The sequence below is a fragment of the Pithys albifrons genome, chromosome 8 (assembly GCF_047495875.1).
Source record: "Pithys albifrons albifrons isolate INPA30051 chromosome 8, PitAlb_v1, whole genome shotgun sequence".
NCBI classification, from domain to species: Eukaryota; Metazoa; Chordata; class Aves; order Passeriformes; family Thamnophilidae; genus Pithys; species Pithys albifrons.
Genome location: NC_092465.1, coordinates 4,178,160 through 4,198,779, shown reverse-complemented (window position 1 = coordinate 4,198,779; position 20,620 = coordinate 4,178,160). Strand labels below are relative to the sequence as shown.

Here is a 20,620-nt window from a genome sequence, read left to right as displayed (position 1 = left end):
GGGGGATCCCCTGAGGAAGCCCATTCTCCACCGGGTCCCTGTCAGCTGTCCAGGTACTATATATAGCCATCCAATGGTCAGATTTAAAGGCTAGTCTGCAGAAGAAGACAGCATCAAGTGCTTGTTCTTGTATCCCAGAGCGACTGAAGCGAAGGGATTTTTCCCAAAGAGCTGTAATACGAACCCACAGCTGCAGAGCACAGGAAGCCTATGGAGTTTCTGTAGGCCAGGAGCCACCAAGGCTATTTTCAGCAAAAGCAAGCTCTTAAGTATGTCTGAACTATTTCTGACCCCTCTTGTAACATATCATACTCCATGACCTGGTTTCTCTATTACCAGTCTAGCTATTGTTTCGAATTCAACCTATGGATCAAACAGGGATTTAAATTACCTTCGTGTTTTACACAGGCAAATACAAGTGGCTTAAAACTGTGTTAGTCCACTGTGATTCCTGAATTGTATTTATTTGTTGCAGAGGAAATCACAAGGCACATTCTAAAAAGGACAGACTTTGTACTGTTTTGAAGCTCCTTTATAAGCACAAACCTCAGGTTGCAGTTACATACACACCAAGCTCCCCCCTCCCAACATGGAATACAGATCTCACAAAAAACAAGCTGAGGATTCAACTGATGATGTTTGCATTTGCTGAGCTTCATCAACTGGTGAAGACCACTGTAATGCAACTGAGCAAATCACCCATAAAGCCAGTACATTAATAGTAATGAGGTTTAGTTTGCATTCATAAAATATCAAGAATCGGAATTTAATACTAAATTTCAAAATTATCTATGTAGCAGTGCAAAGAATTGATCAGTTTACACAAATAGAGTTTGTGGTATCAAGGGCTCACTTAACACCAGTTACTTCCCAAAGTTCCCCAAGGTGGAGTTAAGTAGTGCACTGTCACTTCTCCTCCACGATGGATGTATTTTGCTTTCTCTCTTAAGCTGGTGTATCCAGCTAGATAGGGATATTCTGCAAGGTTTTTAACCTCTTACAGGACCTCTATTGTTGTTTGTGATTTAAGAGGACTTTTAAAGCTATAGTTGACTTATCTTTTTAGCACCAAAATCCACTCAAGTTCTTCCCGAAAAACAACATGTGTAGCAGAACTGAAATAAATTCACAACAGAAAATGACATTGCAGTGATATGTTATATCTCAGGAAAGTATGTAACAGGCCTTAAATGGAAAGGAAATATGTTGAGAAGAACACTGGTAGATTATCTGTGCATCATGTTGTACTTGTGCTTCTTTCCTAACACTGAAAATCCCATCTGCAAAAGCCCTGCCAAAATGTGCTTATACACACACAGACAATATCACTTGCTAGGATGGTACGTTTTATTATCAGGTTATTTTCCAGTACATTTGGCACAGTTAAGGTAAGTATATTAACTTTACTTCCAAATAAAGAAAACAAAGTTGTACTGAGTGTCTCAGCCATTGTCAATGAGTTAAGAACTGACAGGAGGTCCAAGTAATCAACCTTGTCTACAGTGCTGAGCTTTCCCCTGGGACACCTCCTCTGATCATACAATGTATCTGACGGGCATGGATGTAGAATTGCTTTCAATAAAGATTTTATTTCAAGGTTGGATGATTCCTTCCCAAATGTCTTGTCACTAAAGCAAAGTATGTAATACCTGTTATTTTTTAACTCCTGTGAACCAGTGTTTGGGAGGGAGAGAAGTGGAAAATGTTGAGCTGGAAGCTGTTCATCATGAGACAAATTTTAACACATTCAAATTGATTGGGAGCTCTATAATAGCAAAAGTCAGAAAACTGCTGCATAAAAACTGGCCTTTAACAGTGTAGTGAAAAGGCCTGTTAGCAGAATTATTGTTTGGGAGAGCTGAAGGCAGCTGAGCCCTTCGCAGGGCCAAGTCCTTAAGCTAAAACATTACATTTGCATATGCCTGAGTATAGATAGGAAACAGATATTGGTTAATTTGAAGATAATTATTGGCAAAGTGAATCAATGGCACACACAGACTTTGACCTATTAAGGCAGTTCATAGGAACTTACATATCAAATCATTCCCATCATCCATCGGCATGAGAAGCTCTTACCATGACAGCGCTATACCAAATGGACAGATGCCACAAATACAACATTTTTTCTCTTTTCTGGACAGTTTAGTTTATTTCCTTTTATCTTCAATCTCTGTTGAACCCTGTTTAGGTCTTGGTTTCTGTCCCTAACAGCAGAGGCTTCCCTAGTGAACTCAAATATTTGGCATAATGCTGGTGGACATTATGCCAAATATTCCAGAGAAGAGCAACAAGGCTGCTGAAGGGACTGGAGCACAAGCCCTATGGGGAGAGGCTGAGGGAGCTGGGGTTGTTTAGCCTGGAGAAGAGGAGGCTCAGAGGTGACCTCATCACTGCCTACAACTCCCTGAAGGGAAGTTCTGGCCAGGTGGGGACTGGTCTCTTCTCCCAGGCACTCAGCAATAGGACAAGGGGGCACGGGCTTAAGCTCTGCCAGGGGAAATTTAAGTTGGATATCAGAAAAAAATTCTTTACAGAGAGAGTAATCAGGCATTGGAATGGGCTGCCCAGAGAGGTGGTGGATTCACCATCCCTAGAGATTTTTAAACGCAGATTGGACGTGGTGCTGAGTGCCATGATCTAGTAAATGGACTGGAGTTGGACCAAGGGTTGGACTCGATGATCTCCGAGGTCTTTTCCAACCCAATCGATTCTATGATTCTATGAAGATCAAACCCTACTTTTATCCCTCGGTCCTCCACGGAATTGAGAGGATGACCTTTCCTACACCTGCCATTCCAGCCCCTAATATTATACCAAATAACCCATTCTTACTTTTCTAATCCCTTATTTTTTAATATATTGTCCTTCATCATAGTCTATATAACCAGTTCATGGAAGAGTAGTAGGATTGTCTTAGTGAAAAGTTAGCCTTAAATATAATTTAAAACAGTGGAAGAGTATTAGGCATGGCTAAACCCCTTCTGCGGAGGGTACAAATGCTCCTGACATTGAGCAAAATTAAATCCTCATAGGCTGGAAAAGGATAAAAAAGCAAAATTGAACAGTTCTCAATGCAGCTGGCAGAGGATAGCTCTACCCTCCAACACTCTCCAGCCTACAACAAAACAGTGCCCTTTCCAATGGGGATTTCCTCCTTAAGTACACTGACTTATCCAATTTTTAATATACAGTAGTTGTGTGGCAGATACTGTGGAGTAAAAATGGATGAAGAACATTTCCTAACACCTAGTGTGTTTGAAGTAATAATCCAGTGTGCTTTCCAAATGTCAAAATTAATAATGATTTTATTTAGAGAGTTTGAAAAGTGTGGGTTTAATGGAACTAGAGAGCCAACTCAACATACAATGACCCTCTTAGCTGTAGAGTTGCCCTGCTCTCTGTCACATGCTTTCCAGCTTGCAGTTGCCTTGGCAACAGCCAAAGCATAGATTCCAAGTATTTTTCCTTATGTATCTACCATTGACACTATAGCCCTCCTATCAGACACTTCTGCTGTTTTAATACATCATTAATTTCATTACTATTAATAATGAGAACTGTATTTTCTGCATATCTCCTGACCTGTGATCTTTAGGGACTGAAGCCATTCTTGAAGCTCAGTTATTTTGGGGGGAAAAAATAATCTTGTGCTGCATAACATCCAACAATTTCTTGATACGGTTCCAACATCTGTGGCACCACATTATAGATTGTTTCTAAAATAATCTTAAATTGATGGATCATTGCTCCTTTCATTTGGGCTTGACAAAAAGTACCTCTGGCATTTCCTTTCACTTTTTATGTTGGAAATGGTGTATCACTCTTTCTGCTCTTTTTCTTGCCAAAAAGAGGAATTCTTGCCCATTTTTTTCAGGATTTTCTCTATTAACAACTCAATTTCACTTAGCAGCTATAGTAATAGCTTTAAGTGTGCATATTTGATATTAATTTGCTTTGACTTCTTCTTTTGTGGACAGATGAAAAAAATATTAGTTATAGAATTTCATTGGTAAATATTTGTAACTCAAAAAGACATAAAGTCCCAAACTTATAATTATTTTGTTCAGGCTGGATTGAATTCTTTCCTTCTTTCCCTTCAGTAGCTCTATTTCACCACAGATTATTTAACTATTTGGACTTTCCATGTTTCCAAGTTTGCTTTCATTATTATGGTCATCAAAACAATTAAAACTGAATGAATAATCAAAAATTTTCAAGAGCTTTACTCAATAAAATAATTCTTATTCTGGTGTTAAGCTACAGGGACCCCAAATGTATGCAAATATTCTTAGTGCCATGTTACATATTGATGAACCACAACAGATAATCAGTTCTTTTCCATCACCAACACACACCACGCACATCCTCCATTGCTTTATGCCATACCCTCACCTCCTGATTGCTGACTGACGGCAAACATGGACAGAAGAGCTGGCCATGCATCTTCCATTTTCTGTGTCCACATCGGGAACAGAAGATCTCAACATCCTGCTCCACGTTTTGCAAAGGAAGTCATTCCCCTCTTGACCCTTCGGAAAACTGAGCTCTGCACCGCCTTCCTTCCCCCTAACTCTGCTCATCCATGGTCCACCGCCACCTTCTCCCCACGAGATGCTTCTCCAGCTTCTTCAGTGCTGTTCTTTATCAACACCCCCTCACTGCAATGTCATGGCTGACGCTAAATTGATGATCTCTAAAGCTACATGAGATACAACTGCTGAATTATTTTCCCCTGATGAGCACACGTCTCCCCATGCCAATGCCATCTTCAACTACTTAATGAGGTTTCCTACTTTTACCATGTAACGAGCTCAAGAGAAATCAAGTCTTTCCCACAGAGAGGTCCCAAGCTTGATGTACATGTTTCTGCATAAGTGGCATTAAGCAAAACAACCTCGTCACCTCTGTAACATTTTTAATTGTGATAAAGATGTGTGACATTCATCAGAAGCCCACACAGTCATTTGGCAACAAAACTACTTACTTTTGTGACTTTTTGAACTCCTAAGAGAAGAGATGATATATTAATATTACCACAGAAGAAAGATAATTAATTTTTAAAAAATTTAATGAAGATGCTATATTTTAAGAAACTAAAAGTTAAGCCAATCTGATTAATGCCATATGGAGAGCATTTTGTGCAATGGACACCACAGTTACTAGCATGAGGCAGAACTAAGTAATTTTTCCTATTTATAAACAGGAAAAAAACACGAGTGTTGATGCTCAAGGAATGTGGTGAACAACAAGATTGGCACAAATCCACAAGACGATGCTTTTTGCTGTGTGATCCACATGAAAGAAAGCCTTTTTTAAGTGCCTGAAGCCACTGTGTGTCACAAAGTTTCTTTCCCTTATAGTGTGGCTTGCTGTAAAATCAGCAACAGGTATGGGAAAACATAGACATGCTGTGATGGTTTTTAAATTGCTGTCTGGATTTTTAAAAGGTAAATGACTGACAATGGGAGAGTAGGGTGGAAAAGCAGAATTTGGCTTAGACAATGCACTTGGAATATTTAAGTTGAAACTAGCAGGTTAAGGAAGCATCCATAAATTCAAACATTTGTATCTTAAAGGTATTCACATTCTTTGGTAGAGCTGTGCAATTTATTTATAAAATATGTATCTTTATTTACTACTCTTTCCAACCTAGGATAAATTATATATTCTGGAGGGTTGAGGGATATGGATTTCTGTTTAGTTTGTACTCACCCCTGCAGAGATTTACGTGAAACTGCCTACCTAAACTCCATCCATTAAACCTATACTGTTCTTAGACCAGACTTCTCCATCCTTAATGCCATTTCCACAGGAATTTTAAGTCTTAATACAGACATGAGATCAACTTTTAATAATAATAGGCCTTCTCTTCTAATTTTGTGGGTAATAAAGATATCAAAGGTTATAATCCTTCCCATTATTTTCTAAGTCATCTCATTAAGGTATGTGGTCTCTGTGTCTTTCAAGAAACTTTGTGTCAGGATAAGGCATGCACTAGTCTTTAGTTACATAAATTTCACAATCCATTTCAGACCATACTCACTTTATTGGATTTAAATTAGCAGAAGGAATGTGTTTCATATGAGCTCTATATTAAGGAGGTTTTTTTTTTTGGCTTTCTCAACTCTTTCAGTGCTGGAGACCATGTTAAGGGAAGCAGGGGATCTTCTCCCTGGCACCACAAAAACTCTCTTTCTGTTTTGTCACATTGGAAAAAGTTTCTCTTGCCTCCCCATTTTCTTTCTTTTTGATAAGTTAACCAAACAAATATCCTTGTTAGGAGAATCAGTTAAAAAGTGCCTCTATGTACTTCAAGAGCAACAGTGACTCCTCTGACATCCTTCTTTTTTAACCAATTCTTTCCTTTCGTCAACAGGATAGCAGCCAAGGAATCCGTGAATCTTATGTCAACACAAAGCTTAGGAATTGTGTTTGGACCAACACTCCTTAGACCTGAAAAGGAGACAGGGAACATGGCAGTCCACATGCTGTACCAAAATCAGATAGTTGAACTTATGTTGAGTGAGTACAGCAAGATCTTCGGCTCGGAGGAAGACTGACAGACAAGGCCTGTTATTGAAAACGTTCACATCTGTCTTGATGTCTAATATTTTTACATTTCTGTAAACATATTTCAGAAATATTTCTTTTTCTTTCAAGTGACAGATGCCTCAATTTGTGCAAACTTAATGATGATTTTGTGTCTAATTTTCAAACATTGGAATAAAAAATATTGTCGACATTTGCCTATATGTATTCTGCATTAACCCTTTGAGAGTTTCATTATGCTAGCACTCCAAGTGTCACTTTTTCTGCAAGCTGAGCATACAGCATATGGCCCAAGACCATAGAAAATGCTGTTTATCAACATATGCAATGGCACAGAAAGACAAATAATAATTGAGGAGGTTTGTGGAAAATGGATTAAAATATGTATATCAAAAGCAATGAATTAAAGCAGAGATACCAGATCATTCATAGCTAATCTGAGTATAATTTACCTTTCTCTTTGATATATGTTGAAAATTAAAGACATGATGAATAATCAATTTATCTACCCCAAGAGCTGAAAAAAAATTACATGCAATGCTTTTAAACAAATAAAATAAACAAACACAAACAAAATGAGAATGTCACTATTTGCATAACAGTGCCTAAAAGAAATTAAAAATGGAATTGGAACTTTGGCATTTTTACTAAAACGCAGTACATGAAATGAAGACATTGCATGACTGCTCATTTTAATGTAACATCCATTTTGATTCTTCATCACACTGTACATCTGCCCGCTTTCCCCAGCTATCTCATGTTCTGTAGCATTTGTATTGTGCTCCTGAGGATGCTTTATTGGTGAACTACATTAAATTCATCTAGAAAGAACTTTAAAAAAAAGCCTTTTCATATGCCCTTAGGATTACTTGGCTAGACTTGAATCAATTTATGCATTTGATGGTTAGTTTCAGTTGTCATGGATAAACAAAAGGGTAACTGTCTAGAATATATCAAATATTGTTTCATTTTGAAATGTATGTTTCCAGCTATACACATCTCCTACCCTGTTTTGTAAAAGTATTCTGCTGATAAAATGTAGACTTATGTTTGACAGCTTTTTAATCAAGTTCAAAGAGAATAAATAAAACTAATCCAGTGTGGTAAAGAGTCTGTCTGGTTATCGATTTGTTCATAAAATGAAAAATAAACCATGTAAATAAGATGTGTGAAACACAGATCTAGAAGCAAATATTTAAAGCAATTAAAGACCCCAAAACATAGGATTAATGCATAGGTCTGCTGTGCATGAGAGATATGTCTTCAATATCACCTTGGCAGATCATGGATTGCCTCAGTTTTTACCAGCATCATTGTGTGAAACGCTATGTTATTCAGGAAGGGTCACTCCTCAGAGTGGACTTTTATGGGAGAAAACACATAATGAGGCCTGATCGTTAACTAAGACCAGGCTCTTTCATCAGGTACTAACACAGGCAGAAAATAACACCAAGAAAACATAAAAATTTGCCCTGATATGTTTTTCGGCTTCACATGTGTCTGAAAAATCAAGCAAAACAGAGGGATAGCGACCAATAATTAAAATGAAAAACACAAAACCAAGGAAAATCTCTCTTGTATCACAAATATTCAACACAATTATTTTGGAACAAAACTATAATGTTCTGGAGAACCCAAATTCACTTTATGTTCAAGAAAATATTTTTCATGTTAATGTCAAGCCATGAGTACTTAAACAGTAATGCTTTTCAACATCATCGTCTGTAGACTCTTTTAATAGCAACAAACCAGGCGCTGTTTATAGCCTGTGGAAATGACTGGAAGAAAGATAGTCAGAAGTTCAGCCTATTCCTTAATAAAGACCATTCACATTATGGCCCCACGGGTGCTCACAATCATGCCATTGAAGTAATCTCTGCTATTACTGGAAATGAAAAGTTCACTTGTTACTTGGAGCCTGTTGCACTCAGACAAAATGATTCTTTAATTAATTAATTAATCAATCTTCTTTTAAGCTTTCTTTGGAGCATGGAGACTCCTCTTGTCTTGTTTCTATAAGCAAGACAAGGCTTATGAAATGAACCCATATCTTTCTTGAGATAGACTGGTTTGGTTCAAGGGAAAAAAAAATCAAGGAAACTTTGGGACACATGAGCCTTTCTTTGGGTTTGAAGGGTTCCTTACATGAATGCAGCACAAAAGCACTAAATGCTCTGCTAAAAGCTTTGTTAAAGCAGCCTGAGACATTGGCAGCCAATTTCGGAGGACACAAGTGTCTCTCACCAGAGAGTATCCATCCAGAGCCTATAGCAGACATCTATTCTTTCTCATCCTGACAACAGAAAGGAATGGCCATGCCTTGCTACCAAGCCACTTCCTTCCCTGAAAGGTCAATCTACTCCCTGCCTCCTTTATTACCTACATTAATTTAATGGGCAAAATTACTCAACATTAGTCAAACAGCCAGCCCACAGCTCCAGCCATCAGCAGAAACCAGAAGGACAAAAATGGCAAGAGTGGAAAAAAAAATAAAGAGAAAATAAATTTTCAAAACTTAACTGCAGCAGGGTTTATTTTACCTCCTGCTCAGGTAGTTTAACCTTTGTTAACCAAACTCACAGCCCAGATCTCCAACAGACTCTTTTGTTGCTGGACACACACACTTCTAAATCCCAAAAGTGTCCAAGTTTGGCTTCCATCCCCATGAGCGATTCACTGAACCTATATCACCACCACAATGCTCTTCTAATAATTGTTACTTATTAGAATATTCACTATCATTTGGTAGAAATATGCTCAAACTTTGCTAAATTTTTAGCAAGTCCAAATTAGATTTGAAGAAGTCCTTCCCTTTCAAGAGCTAGCATCACTTTGAGAAAGGCCACAGATATTTTAAGCACAGAGATATTAATGGTATATGATCAGAAAAATGAAGGCTGAGAATGCAGTAGTGAAAATACTTCCAAGAATCTCGGTGTTTATCTACATCGTCTCCCTATGAAGAGGATCTACTCAAATTCATGTAAGAAATACAAGCATGAAGTAACTGGGATTGAAGTAAGCAGAGATACCAGAAAGAGATCTCTAATGGAAACAAAAAGGGCATTTCCAGTTAGAAAGTTTTCTCTTGACCATAAAAATAAAAATCCATTTCATTGAATTCTAAACTCCTGTGAGAAAAATGGTCAGTTTTTAGCTGAAGAAATTCAACTGCAAAATAGAATTTCTGAACCAAAAACAAAAATAAGAAAGGCAGACTGACTGCTGAGCTGCGGGTAAAAGAGGGGGCATAAACTCCCCTGAACAAATAATCATCCCTCTTTTTATTTATGTACATATATATTTATATATAAGAGCAACATATATTTGAGCAGCCTTTCAATTCTCTGCCAGGACAGCTACAGTGCAGGTAAAATTCAGTCTGTTTTTGTAAGCACCCCATGCTGCAACAGAGCCCAAGCCTGCCATTCAGCCCAAGGCACTCAAGAAGTTCAGCTAATCAATTTGCACATAGTATGTAGACCATGGGTAAAGTTGGGAAGAAAGCTGGAAAGTAAGTTGGGCCCACAATCAACACTGTAATCAGGCAGAGTATAGATTTTACATGGCTAATTCTCAGAAGAGGCTGAAAGTAGAGCCTGGGGGAAGGCACACATTATCACGGCACAGCAGGTTCCCCTGCATGGCATTCCTGCCTCAGAAAGGAAACATGGAGCACAGGGAAGCTCAGCATAATCAGAGGCACGGGGCTCAGTCACAACTCCTGGTTTTTGTTGGATGCATAAATGGAGCCCAGGGCAATTCTTTTTTTGAAGACGATAGGAACCTTTCCTAGCACCCACTATGGATTAAAAAAAATAACCTTTCCCTAAGGACCAAGGGACAAACAAGGAGCCTATGGAGGTCAGGCCATACCCAAAACCTTCACTGCTCAAAATGCTACTGAACAGCCATCTCATCCCTGTGCCAATTCACCCTGCGTGAACACAGCAAACCAGTGTCCTCTACAATCACTCACTCCATGCTATTTTTGCACTCAACAATAACATGCTTACAAATAGACAAAAAATACTAGTAACACCCACTTTCCTTATAGAGTTTTGCAAAGAATTGCATATTGGATAGAAAACATGAGCCACAACTTCAGTTTTTCACAAAAAACCTATAATGAAATTTAAAAAATTAAATTGCATTCAAGACTCAAAACATGAGACTGGGGATGCAATAACATTGCACATCAATGGTGTGGGAAACTGAGGCACAGAGCCACTTGTCTCAAAAGAGAACCTTGTATTTTAGTGCTCATTTTACTCATTTTATTCAGACCATTCTATTTTTTTTAATAGACTCATAGAATAGTTTGGATTGAAAAGGACCTCAAAAATCACCTCATTTCAACCCCCTGCCATGTCCAGCGATATCTTCTGCTAGACCTGGTTGCTCCAAGTCCCATCCAATCTGGCCTTGGATACTTCCAGGGATAGGGAGTCTGCAACCACTCTGGGCAACCTGTGTCAGGGCCTCACCACCCTCACAGAAACTTTATTGTCTACACCCTGAATTCAGCCATCTAATCAGGTATTTGGGTTTTTGCAGACACTCAACCCTGCAACCCAAGGTCAGGAGAGCCTCATAGGAAACAGAACAGGAAAAAAATTTGTCTTTTACATTCTTAACTATGATGATGTTTTCTGGCTTTCTGAAGTTTGCTGTTAAACCCTCAGAAATATTTCAAAGGTACTGGAAACCCACCATCTCACAGTAAACCAGCTTTTTTGCACACCTCCAAAATACCTGAGGCAACACCTTACACCTCCAGTAGAAGCTGAAGGCTTCGCTTAATAAGTTTAAGAGGGACCATAAAACACTGTAAGTTCAGAATGCATACCCGTTAATTTCCCACGAATCACCACCATTTTAGAGCACTTTTCTGTTAATAAAATACAGATTTAGAAATTTCACAATTCTCCTCTCCTTTGCCTATGTCAAAATAAAATTTCTGTGCTCAGCTCTTATCCTTAGGGTTTTTCGATGCACGTTTGGCAGACAAAAGGAGCAGCTCACCACGAGTGATTTCTAGAACATCTCCCCACCAGTGATTTCTATATTGTCTCAAAGCTCAGAAGCTTTCAAAGAATCAGCTCTAAACCTTTTTGAACATTTTTTGGTTGCAATTTTGGGTCTGGGAGGTGTGACCTCTGCTCTGGAAAATTAAAGTAACCATATTGACAGTGTTTTGACCAGTCCATTGCTCAGACTTCAGCCTACCCAGTGCAGTGAAAAAGGTATGAAAAGTCCAATGTTATGTCAGGCTTTCCCACTGGGAATGTATCTTTGCAGCCCCAGGCAGCAAATGGTTTTAAGTAAATGGCTGAACACCCTATACACATTTCTATCTTTATGTAGTTTCTGTCACTTATTATCCATTTTTAATCCTGCCAGGCTCTTTGTCTTAATGGTATCTGATGAATTTCCCAGGTTAATTATGCACCATGTAAAGAAAATATTTTACTTGTATCACTTTTAAATTCATTAGCTTTTAGTACCATTGTATAGCACTCCACTTGCTCTTGATTTATGGGAAAGGCTAAATAGGATCATCTGACTGACCTCTCCTGGCAATTCACTCTCCTATACACCACTAACACATCACCTCTCATTTGTCTCTTAATCAATTTAACCTTCCCTCGAATGGAAGATCTGCCACACCCCTTACAACTTGCTCTGTCTTTCAGTGAATGCTCCGTGTATCTATTCTGCCCTTTAGAACAAAGCTCTAGGTATCCAAGGGGAAAGGATTCCTAATTTTTTCATTATTTAACTCTTTATAGCCCTTTAAAGAATCAAGTAGTTTGTTTGTGTTGGATTTCTCCTCTGCACTGAGGAACTGAACTGTCCTTAATTCATGGACCAGGTTCAAAAGGGAATTTGGGGAATTAGGTGATATTTTTGGTCTATACAGGGAACACACCAGTCTTGCTGTTTTCTCCCTTGTGGCTACCTCACCATGCAGCTCTCCAAAGTTCCATCAGCAGCTCTGGCAGAATTAAAATGGGATATGGGTCTGGATCTCACTACAAGATGGGCCAGGATCCAGGCAGGTGTATCAGCTCTGTCAAGAAAGCTGCACTCTAAGGCTGAAGAATCTCACAGAGTGATGGTGCAGCACACAGATGATACTGTGCATTGTTTTTCAGTTGTAGATCCACATTTTCACAGACTCACAGATTCCACACACCCCCAGACCACGCAGTGCTGCAGGAAACATGGAGCTGACAGATCCCCTTGCTCCACAGGATCCTCAAGTTCAGACAAAACCAACACAATCATATTAGTTATTCCAGGTTTATGGAGTGTTGCTGCTTGGAAAGCAAATCAAATTTCCTTTTGTGCTTATGATGTGCTTCACTTCAAATGTGAGAACTGAAAAATAAAGCAGCTACCTTAAACAAACACGCCCTGAGATGCAAAATACAAGCACCTTCCTGAGACCTCCAGTACTATTCTTTTTCACGTCATGTCTCTTTGAAGTGCAGATAGCCAAAAACATTGGCAGTGCTTTCCCTCTGATGCTGCAGTTTTTGAGAGTATTATGCATATTGCAGATGTGGTTTTCTTGCACTAGATTGAAAAAAAGAAATAATCTTATTAAAAATGTAAAAGGATTTCAGGGTTCTGTGCATACTCAGAGAAAAGAGAGATGTCAACAATAAACATGCCATCTGAACAATACGGAAGGACCTCTGTCCCATGGGCATAATAGATGTTTTATTAATAATTTGCTTTTATATATTTTTCTCATTTCCCAAAACAAAGGGAGGAGGGAAAAAAAGGAATGGGTTTGAAAACATTTCCTTAACTGGACAATTCAACATCCTCCCCTGAAACACATGAGGATGAATTGAGACCTGGTGCATTTTCTGGGTCTGTATTCCCCTGCCCCAGGTGCTTTTCTACCATCAGGACACCCTTGGCATGGGGACAAAGATCCCCTGGTTCTCAAGAGTCCATCATGAAGCACAGCTGACAGATTAAAAAGGTGGGTCTTTTAAGTGGCTTTAGGCAGACTCAGAACAAGCATTGATGGAAAAGGTGTGGAATTTACAAGTGACTCATTGTCTCAAATTGCGGGACATGGTGTAAAAAGAATGAGAGCGAGGACAGGGACACTTTTTTCACATTCTGGAAGAAACAGAGCAGCTCTACCACAGCAAAATAATTTTTTTCCTGATTTAGGTCAGGCTTGCTCTGTCAAGTAAGCCTCAGCAATGGATGAAGAAGAGAGATTTGTCTTTGCTCCTCTAGGTAACCTCAACATGAGCCTGTGTCCAAACCCTATGGTTTGGCCCATACCAAGTAAGTAGGTCCAGGGAATGGAAACCCTCCATAGACATTTTACCCTCTTTATTTACTCACTTTGCCATGATATAATTTTTCTTCACACAGAGCCTGTATTTCAGATAACCAGAACCTCCTTGGAAATGCTGTTCCTATAGTATAGGCCCTCAGTAAACTAGTTTTTCTTCCCAAATGGCTTTAAAGCCAGGCAAATATGGAAGTGGGGAACAGGGACATGGAATGTATTATAGTAGAGGATGTTGGAACTATGTGATCTTTAAGATCCCTTCCAACACAAATCATCCTATGATTCTCTTCTATGAAGGCAAAAAAAGCCTAAAGTAATCTTTTAATTCCATTTTCTGCCAAAATATGTGACCTGTGCTATTATGGAAAACATTTATATCTTGTTTTTTGGATAACCTACCTGTATAAATAGAGTCCTTGCTATGGAAAACAGATGCTTGATCTTAATTGATGCAATGAAAGATGAGGGTTCCACGTCAGAAGCGATGCCGTTTATCCCTAAGATCAGCAGGAAAACATATTAGGAAAACATTTTGGAACAAGCAGTGACAAAAGGTGAGCCTTGAGATCCATGGCTAAAGGGTCTGGACGCTCTTCTCAGGCACTAAAAACTTTTCCAGGATGTAAAAATTCCTGTTTCCTCACATGACCCTTTAATTGCTTCATATCCCAAAATGTTTCTACACAGCCAGACCTTAGATTTTACCCTGTGAAAGCCAAAATATTTTTTAATCCTTTTGTTATCTGTACAGTTGGGGATTCATTCATAAAAGAATTGTAGCATTTGAGCCCAAACATGTCTGAGTGCAGAAGGAATCCATCACTTGCATATCTGCTTGGGATGCCTTTTTCTGTCTTAATTCAAGGCTGCATAGGTCACAAGTTGTGCTTCTTGCCTTTCCTATGGACATTCTGCTGTGAGAGTGACCAGGACTACTTACTGGGTAGAAGGGAAAATGCTCTCTAATTAAGAAGCAAGCATACATCTGTCTCAGGCCACTTGCCAAGCATAATGTGGTGGGAAGGCAAATCACTCTGCTGTTAGAAATTGCTCCTTTTGGACTCACTGACTCCAGAAGTGACGGTGACAGACACCTCACAGTAAGATCTCAGGGCTTTCTGTGCCCACCTAATGATAAAGTAGTTGTGGGACTTTTCAGAATTTAGCTGACCATAAACATGTAAGGGGTTCCTGAGGTTTAGACAGCTCTGAACATATCTCTGATTTACTTATTTAAACTTATACCAGGCATCATTGTGAAAACACAGGTACATGTGCACAGTAACAGATTGTCTGACAGTTATCTCCAGGAAGCTGTGGCCAGGTTGTGTCAAAACTAGTCCAGATGTGGCTGGTGTCACAAAGTGGTGGGAGGAAAAGGAGCATAGGAGGACACAGTCAAAATGGATAGACAGTTTGGCAGAAAAAAGCTGGATCACTTGGGAAATTTGGCACATTACAGATTTTCTGATGCTCTCCAAAGAGACTGTGCTTATGGAAAGAAATCTCCTGAAAACCTCAGACTGAAATTTGATGAAAAAGCTAGTCCTGTCCTTGAAGCTCATACTTCATATGAGCAGGTCTCCTGCATGGACAAGAGAGAAAAATATGTTACTATACCCAGAATTCCATCTGCTCCCAAGTTCATATTATTAATTTCACATCATATCATTCTGAAGTTATTAGTAAGGGAAGAGGTGAGAAAGAGAGGAATGTAGCCAGCCACTCTGTGAGCAAACGAGCATCCTCAGCACCATCCTGCCATCACATATGAAGCAGGTGAGATCAGTGTCTGTGTTCTGAATGAGGGTGATGATTTTGGCCAGTGCATCATTTCATAACCTTGGTCCACATTCTAGAATATAAGCAGGCACTGATTTCCTTTCTACAAACATTGTTTAGTCTGTAAGGTCCTGAGGTGGCTTTTACCATCCTAGTGGTCTATGTGCTACTGCACATAAAGAGGCAGATGGAGCTTATATCAGGTGCCAAAGTCCTTTTAACCCTTTTTCTCTCCACTTCATCAACCAAACCTACACATGCTTGAAGGGCTGTCTCATGTTAGGTTGGATATTGGGAAGGAATTCTTCCCTATGAGGGTGGGGAAACCCGGGCACAAGTTTTCCAGAGAAGCTGTGGCTGCCCCATCCCTAGAAGTTTCCAAGACCAGGTTGGACAGGGCTGGGGCTGAGATTTAAGGTCCTTTCCAACCCAAACCATTCCAAGATTCTATAATTCTAAGAAATATGTCTGAAAGAGACCCAAGCTCATACAGGAACATCTTTGCTTAACATCCACCCTGTTGATGACTGTAACTTAATTACTGTGCATACTGTACCGGTGACAGTAAATATTAGTGCTCTGTGCTACAGAACAAATATCCCATGATGAAAAATTCAAACGGTATCGAGCTTTTCATTAGTGCAGTAATGGCTTTCTCACACATTTAGCTCATTTTTAAGTCGACCTGCTAGGGGAAGGAAATGACATACTTTCTGTTGAATAAGACAGCGCTGAGATTATATGAAGGTGCGTTTTTATGGGTAAAGAAACGTATGCCACATTAATCTATTTTTATGCCTTGCAGTACGTGCTGATGAGTCATTTGAATGCCAAGTTTCATTAGTAAATTGGGAGTGATATAGGCAGCTCTGTGCTAAAATAAAAATATATATTTCATTTAAGAACGTGAAAATTTCAGTAGTGCTGCAGAATGTCTTAGAACACTAAGTAGGATCATAGGATATAAGGATTAAATCTTAGAACCCTGTTTATAGAGGGAATTTTGTGTCCATAAAATGTGCATTAGGAATACAATCTGCCCGATATTGTATTGTTCTATCATTTCTCTACGGATCATATTAGTCAGTGTCCTGTTAACATCCATTTTATCATACTGTCATAATATTATATTGAAATGAGATCTGGCACTTTTGGGGTCCTGTGCAAGATGAAAAAATGGGTCTCCAGCAGTCTTCCTCTTAGATATAATTGAAAAAGAGGCAGGCATGAGGGCATGCTGTGATTCATGCTGCCGGAGAGTGATCCGGAATCATTCAGATGATGAGTACATAGAGAATGCCATGCACAGAAAGATGGCAATTTGCTGTACTAATGTTTTGAAAATGAAAATTTCTAGCTGTTTTGCAGAGGAGCTTAGTAGGAAAGGCAGAAGAAAAAAAGCTAATAATAAAATCTTTTATAGTTAAGTCAGATTATTTCTGTTGTTTTTGGAAAGGCTGCACTGCAAGAAATGTGTTTTCTGGAGAATGGTGTAAAGCATAAATGAACATTGCTTTATTGACCAAAATAAGTGTAAAATACAGGAAATGGAAGGAAAACAGAAAAAAAATCTCTCCTGTTGCTTGAGGAGTAGCTATACAGAGGCATCCAGGAACAACTTTCAGGCTCCTTAAACCAAATCTTGGATCCCCGCCGTGGCCACTTGACCACAGGAATGAACAGCCGTGTACACCCAGTACTTCAAGCCCATAAACCTACATTTCTGACATCAAGCCAGATTTCTAATAACGAAGCTACCTGACAAGCCCCAGCAGGAATGAAAACAATGCTTCTTCTTTTTCCCAAATAGATTGTAACTAATGATATCAATGTCCTATTCCTTTGGTGCTTCCACAGAGCTTTAATACTAACAAATAAATCAAACAATCACTTCCAACCTTTGTTTAGTATCTATGCTGTCAGTGGAAGTGCAGTCAGTATTAAAAAGGGGTTTTTTTTCCTTGTCCTTTGTTTTGACTAGCTTTGTTCTTGATCTCATAATTTGGTATTCAGTGAAGGAAAATTGGTATTAAATTATGTCCCTTTCTTCAAGATTTTATTGTTAAAAGACTTCTATGCTCATGCAGCTGGCCTGTCCCCAAGAGAGAGACCCAGCCACCTGACCCAAATCCTCTTTTAGGAACTGAAACAATCTCCTGTAAAATCCAACCCTGTCTTTGGTTCCCATTTCATCAGGGATGCAGTTGGAGACCTGCACAGAAAGCAAGACCACAGGGTTCAGCTCAACTTAGTGACATCCAGGGAACCCTTCCTCATCAAATACATGAGAAAAATATTCCTTTCACAAATGATGCTGTACAGAAACAACTCCTGTATCTGCATGTTGGAACAGACATGATCAAAATCAGTGTTGTTCAGGAGACTTTAAGTGTCCTTTATAATATGGTACAACATCCGCATTTTTGCCCTCCATTTGACAGTTTTAACTTCTCAGCTACCCCTCACCATCCTCTGCATTTGTTGGTGACATCTTAAAATCATCATTCTTTGTTCTCCTTAATGTATCTGGTTTTACCATTGCTATTTAAATTTTTCATAAGTCTCTATACACTGAAAACAGTCCAAGTGTGATCTTTCCAGCAGAAAGGAGGAGACTCCTTTACTTAGGAGGAACATATGTTCTTTGCAGGGCTATGAGTGACCCAGAAATAGCTGGTTCCTGGGAAAGCACTGTTAAGCACCAAGATGGGCAATTTACTACACGTGCAAGTCCAGGTGAACAGAGAATCTTCAAGAAACTCCCATTGAGCCAAAATCAGGACCATTTTTACAGCTTTCAGTTTTGAGGTCACAGTCACCCGGACTGGAAACTCAAAAATGACTTCAAAAAGGCAAATGCTAACTAGATTTCACACTAGATTTCATTTTACTTGGCATTACAGAAAGAATGCAGGTATTAAATAGACTGTTTCCTGTATACAATAAGGTTAATTAGTAGCAAGGGATGGAAATCAGTGTAGACATAACTCTTTTAGACAGGTATCAAAAATAATCCCCTGATCCCCACAGACCCCAGCTGCACTGAAAGAAGAACAATATAAAAGATTCTTTAAAAGAAATTTTTCAAACATTCTCCAGGTGTCCCAGCTATATTTAAATAGGCCTGTGGCCCCATGCCTACTCCAGCCCTTTCTGCTCTACAGTTCCCTTGCTCCAAGTTAAATGAGCAGAGTACTTGCACAGAATTTTGAGGTGCAACATAAAGGATTTCTGTACAAAGAGACTGGGATTGCAAACCGAGACAGACAGGAGAACAAAAAGAAGAATATATTCTGGACTGAATGGGACTTCCCTAAGCTCCTTATCAATAAGGTTAATAAGGGTCCATGCAATTTACTGATCACTACGATGCAACAACTGGGCTAAAGCTATAAAGAAGCTACACAGATACCAGCTTTTCGTGCTTCTCATGGCCCACCACATTAAAGTCCCTTTACCCTTCCCCTGTCACCCCACTCAAGAGAATAAACTCCAGTCTGTGTGATTGGCCTTGCTAAAATCCCTGGTCTGTTATTACGCTTCTACCTGCCCTAGTTAAGCAGATTAATAGTTATTTCCTTGAATTTGATCCTCCAGTCCCTTTGTAATTGAAGCAGTAATGCTCAGATATTTCTAAAAATGTATTTCTGAAAAATACATTTCCTTTTTTCTCTGGTTTAATTTTGTTATCCTCAATCATATGCATGATAGAAAAAAAATCCCAAACTTCTATCTCCTTTATAAAATACATGTCATATCAAAAAGGTGACAAGAGGGGGAAAAGTAATTAGTGAGTTCATAGAGTTCAGTAGAAAAGTTAAAATAGAGTAACACATTACTTTTTATGTTAAGATTTCACAAGACAAATCTTGCCTGTGTTTTAATTGCATGTGACCCTGGCAGTCCCACTCTGAAATGAAGTGCCGTAAAATTAAAGATGACAGACGCTCAAAACAAGTCTTGTGATCTTGATTAAACTACAAAGACCACACTTTCTCTCTGCTGCAACTCAGATATGATGGGCTGTTTTATTTGGGGAATTGCTTCATTAATGCTTTCTTTGACTAGACATGTTTATTATAAAAAAATACTGAATATGGTGATATCTTGCATAGCTAAATAAAGTCTAAAAGACAAGTAAAAAAATTGGGAATCTTTAAATAACCTCAAGACCTAAATGCTACTTTTAGAGACCGTGGGCATCTATGAAAGGAGGTACCAAGCATCCCTGTAGTGTACACCACCTATTTTGAAAATTAAAACAGTTTTTTTTTTTCAAAATTATGTCTGTAAGAACCAAATTGATTGTTCTGACAGTATTATCTGATGATTATAGTTATCAAGATAAATTTATAGATATCAAGTTAAATTTCTACAGACCAAAATAAAATGGGGGGGGGGGAAGGGGAGAAGGGAGAGAGAAAATGGAGGGGTGAAAAAACCCCAACCAGCCCTTCTTCCAATTAAAAAAATGTTAATTTTCAGAAGTGTAATGACGATCACCATCTGCAACTGGATATGTGCAGACTTCCTACATAAATTATGTTGTCAAACTTGCTCAGTTTTCTACACCTTGTGACTAAAGAACCTGAAGGACTATATGCACCTGTTTAAAATTAGATTTAAATTATAACTACCTATGCAACACCTGAATGTCCCATATTTTCCAAACCAAGTTATGAGCAACTTTTGGCTTTCTATACTAATTTTCAGTTCAAAGAATGAGCTTTCCCTAGACCTAGATTAATAAGTTTAAATGAAACAAAGAAACGAGTGCCATTTCATCATCAAAATGATCTCTCAACATTTCAGAACCAGTTCCTGTTATCTGGCTAAACAGACATGACTTATGCCTGAGATTAGCTCAGTTGGTTAAAACTTGGTTGTAATAATGCCAAGGTCATGGGTTCAAACCCCTATGTGGGCCACTGACTTAAGAGTTGGACTCGATGATCCTTGAGG

The 20,620-nt window shown here is 38.8% G+C and overlaps 1 protein-coding gene across 1 annotated transcript in view; it reads left to right on the top strand.

Moving 5' to 3' along the window:
- ARHGAP15 (Rho GTPase activating protein 15) overlaps positions 1-7,657 on the top strand; it is a 329,404-nt gene extending 321,747 nt beyond the window's left edge. Inside the window, exon 14 of the mRNA XM_071562294.1 lies at positions 6,377-7,657. Coding sequence (XP_071418395.1) covers positions 6,377-6,560 — 184 coding nt within the window. The 3' untranslated portion in view covers positions 6,561-7,657. The remainder of the gene's footprint in view (positions 1-6,376) is intronic.
- The last annotated feature ends 12,963 nt before the right edge of the window (positions 7,658-20,620 follow it).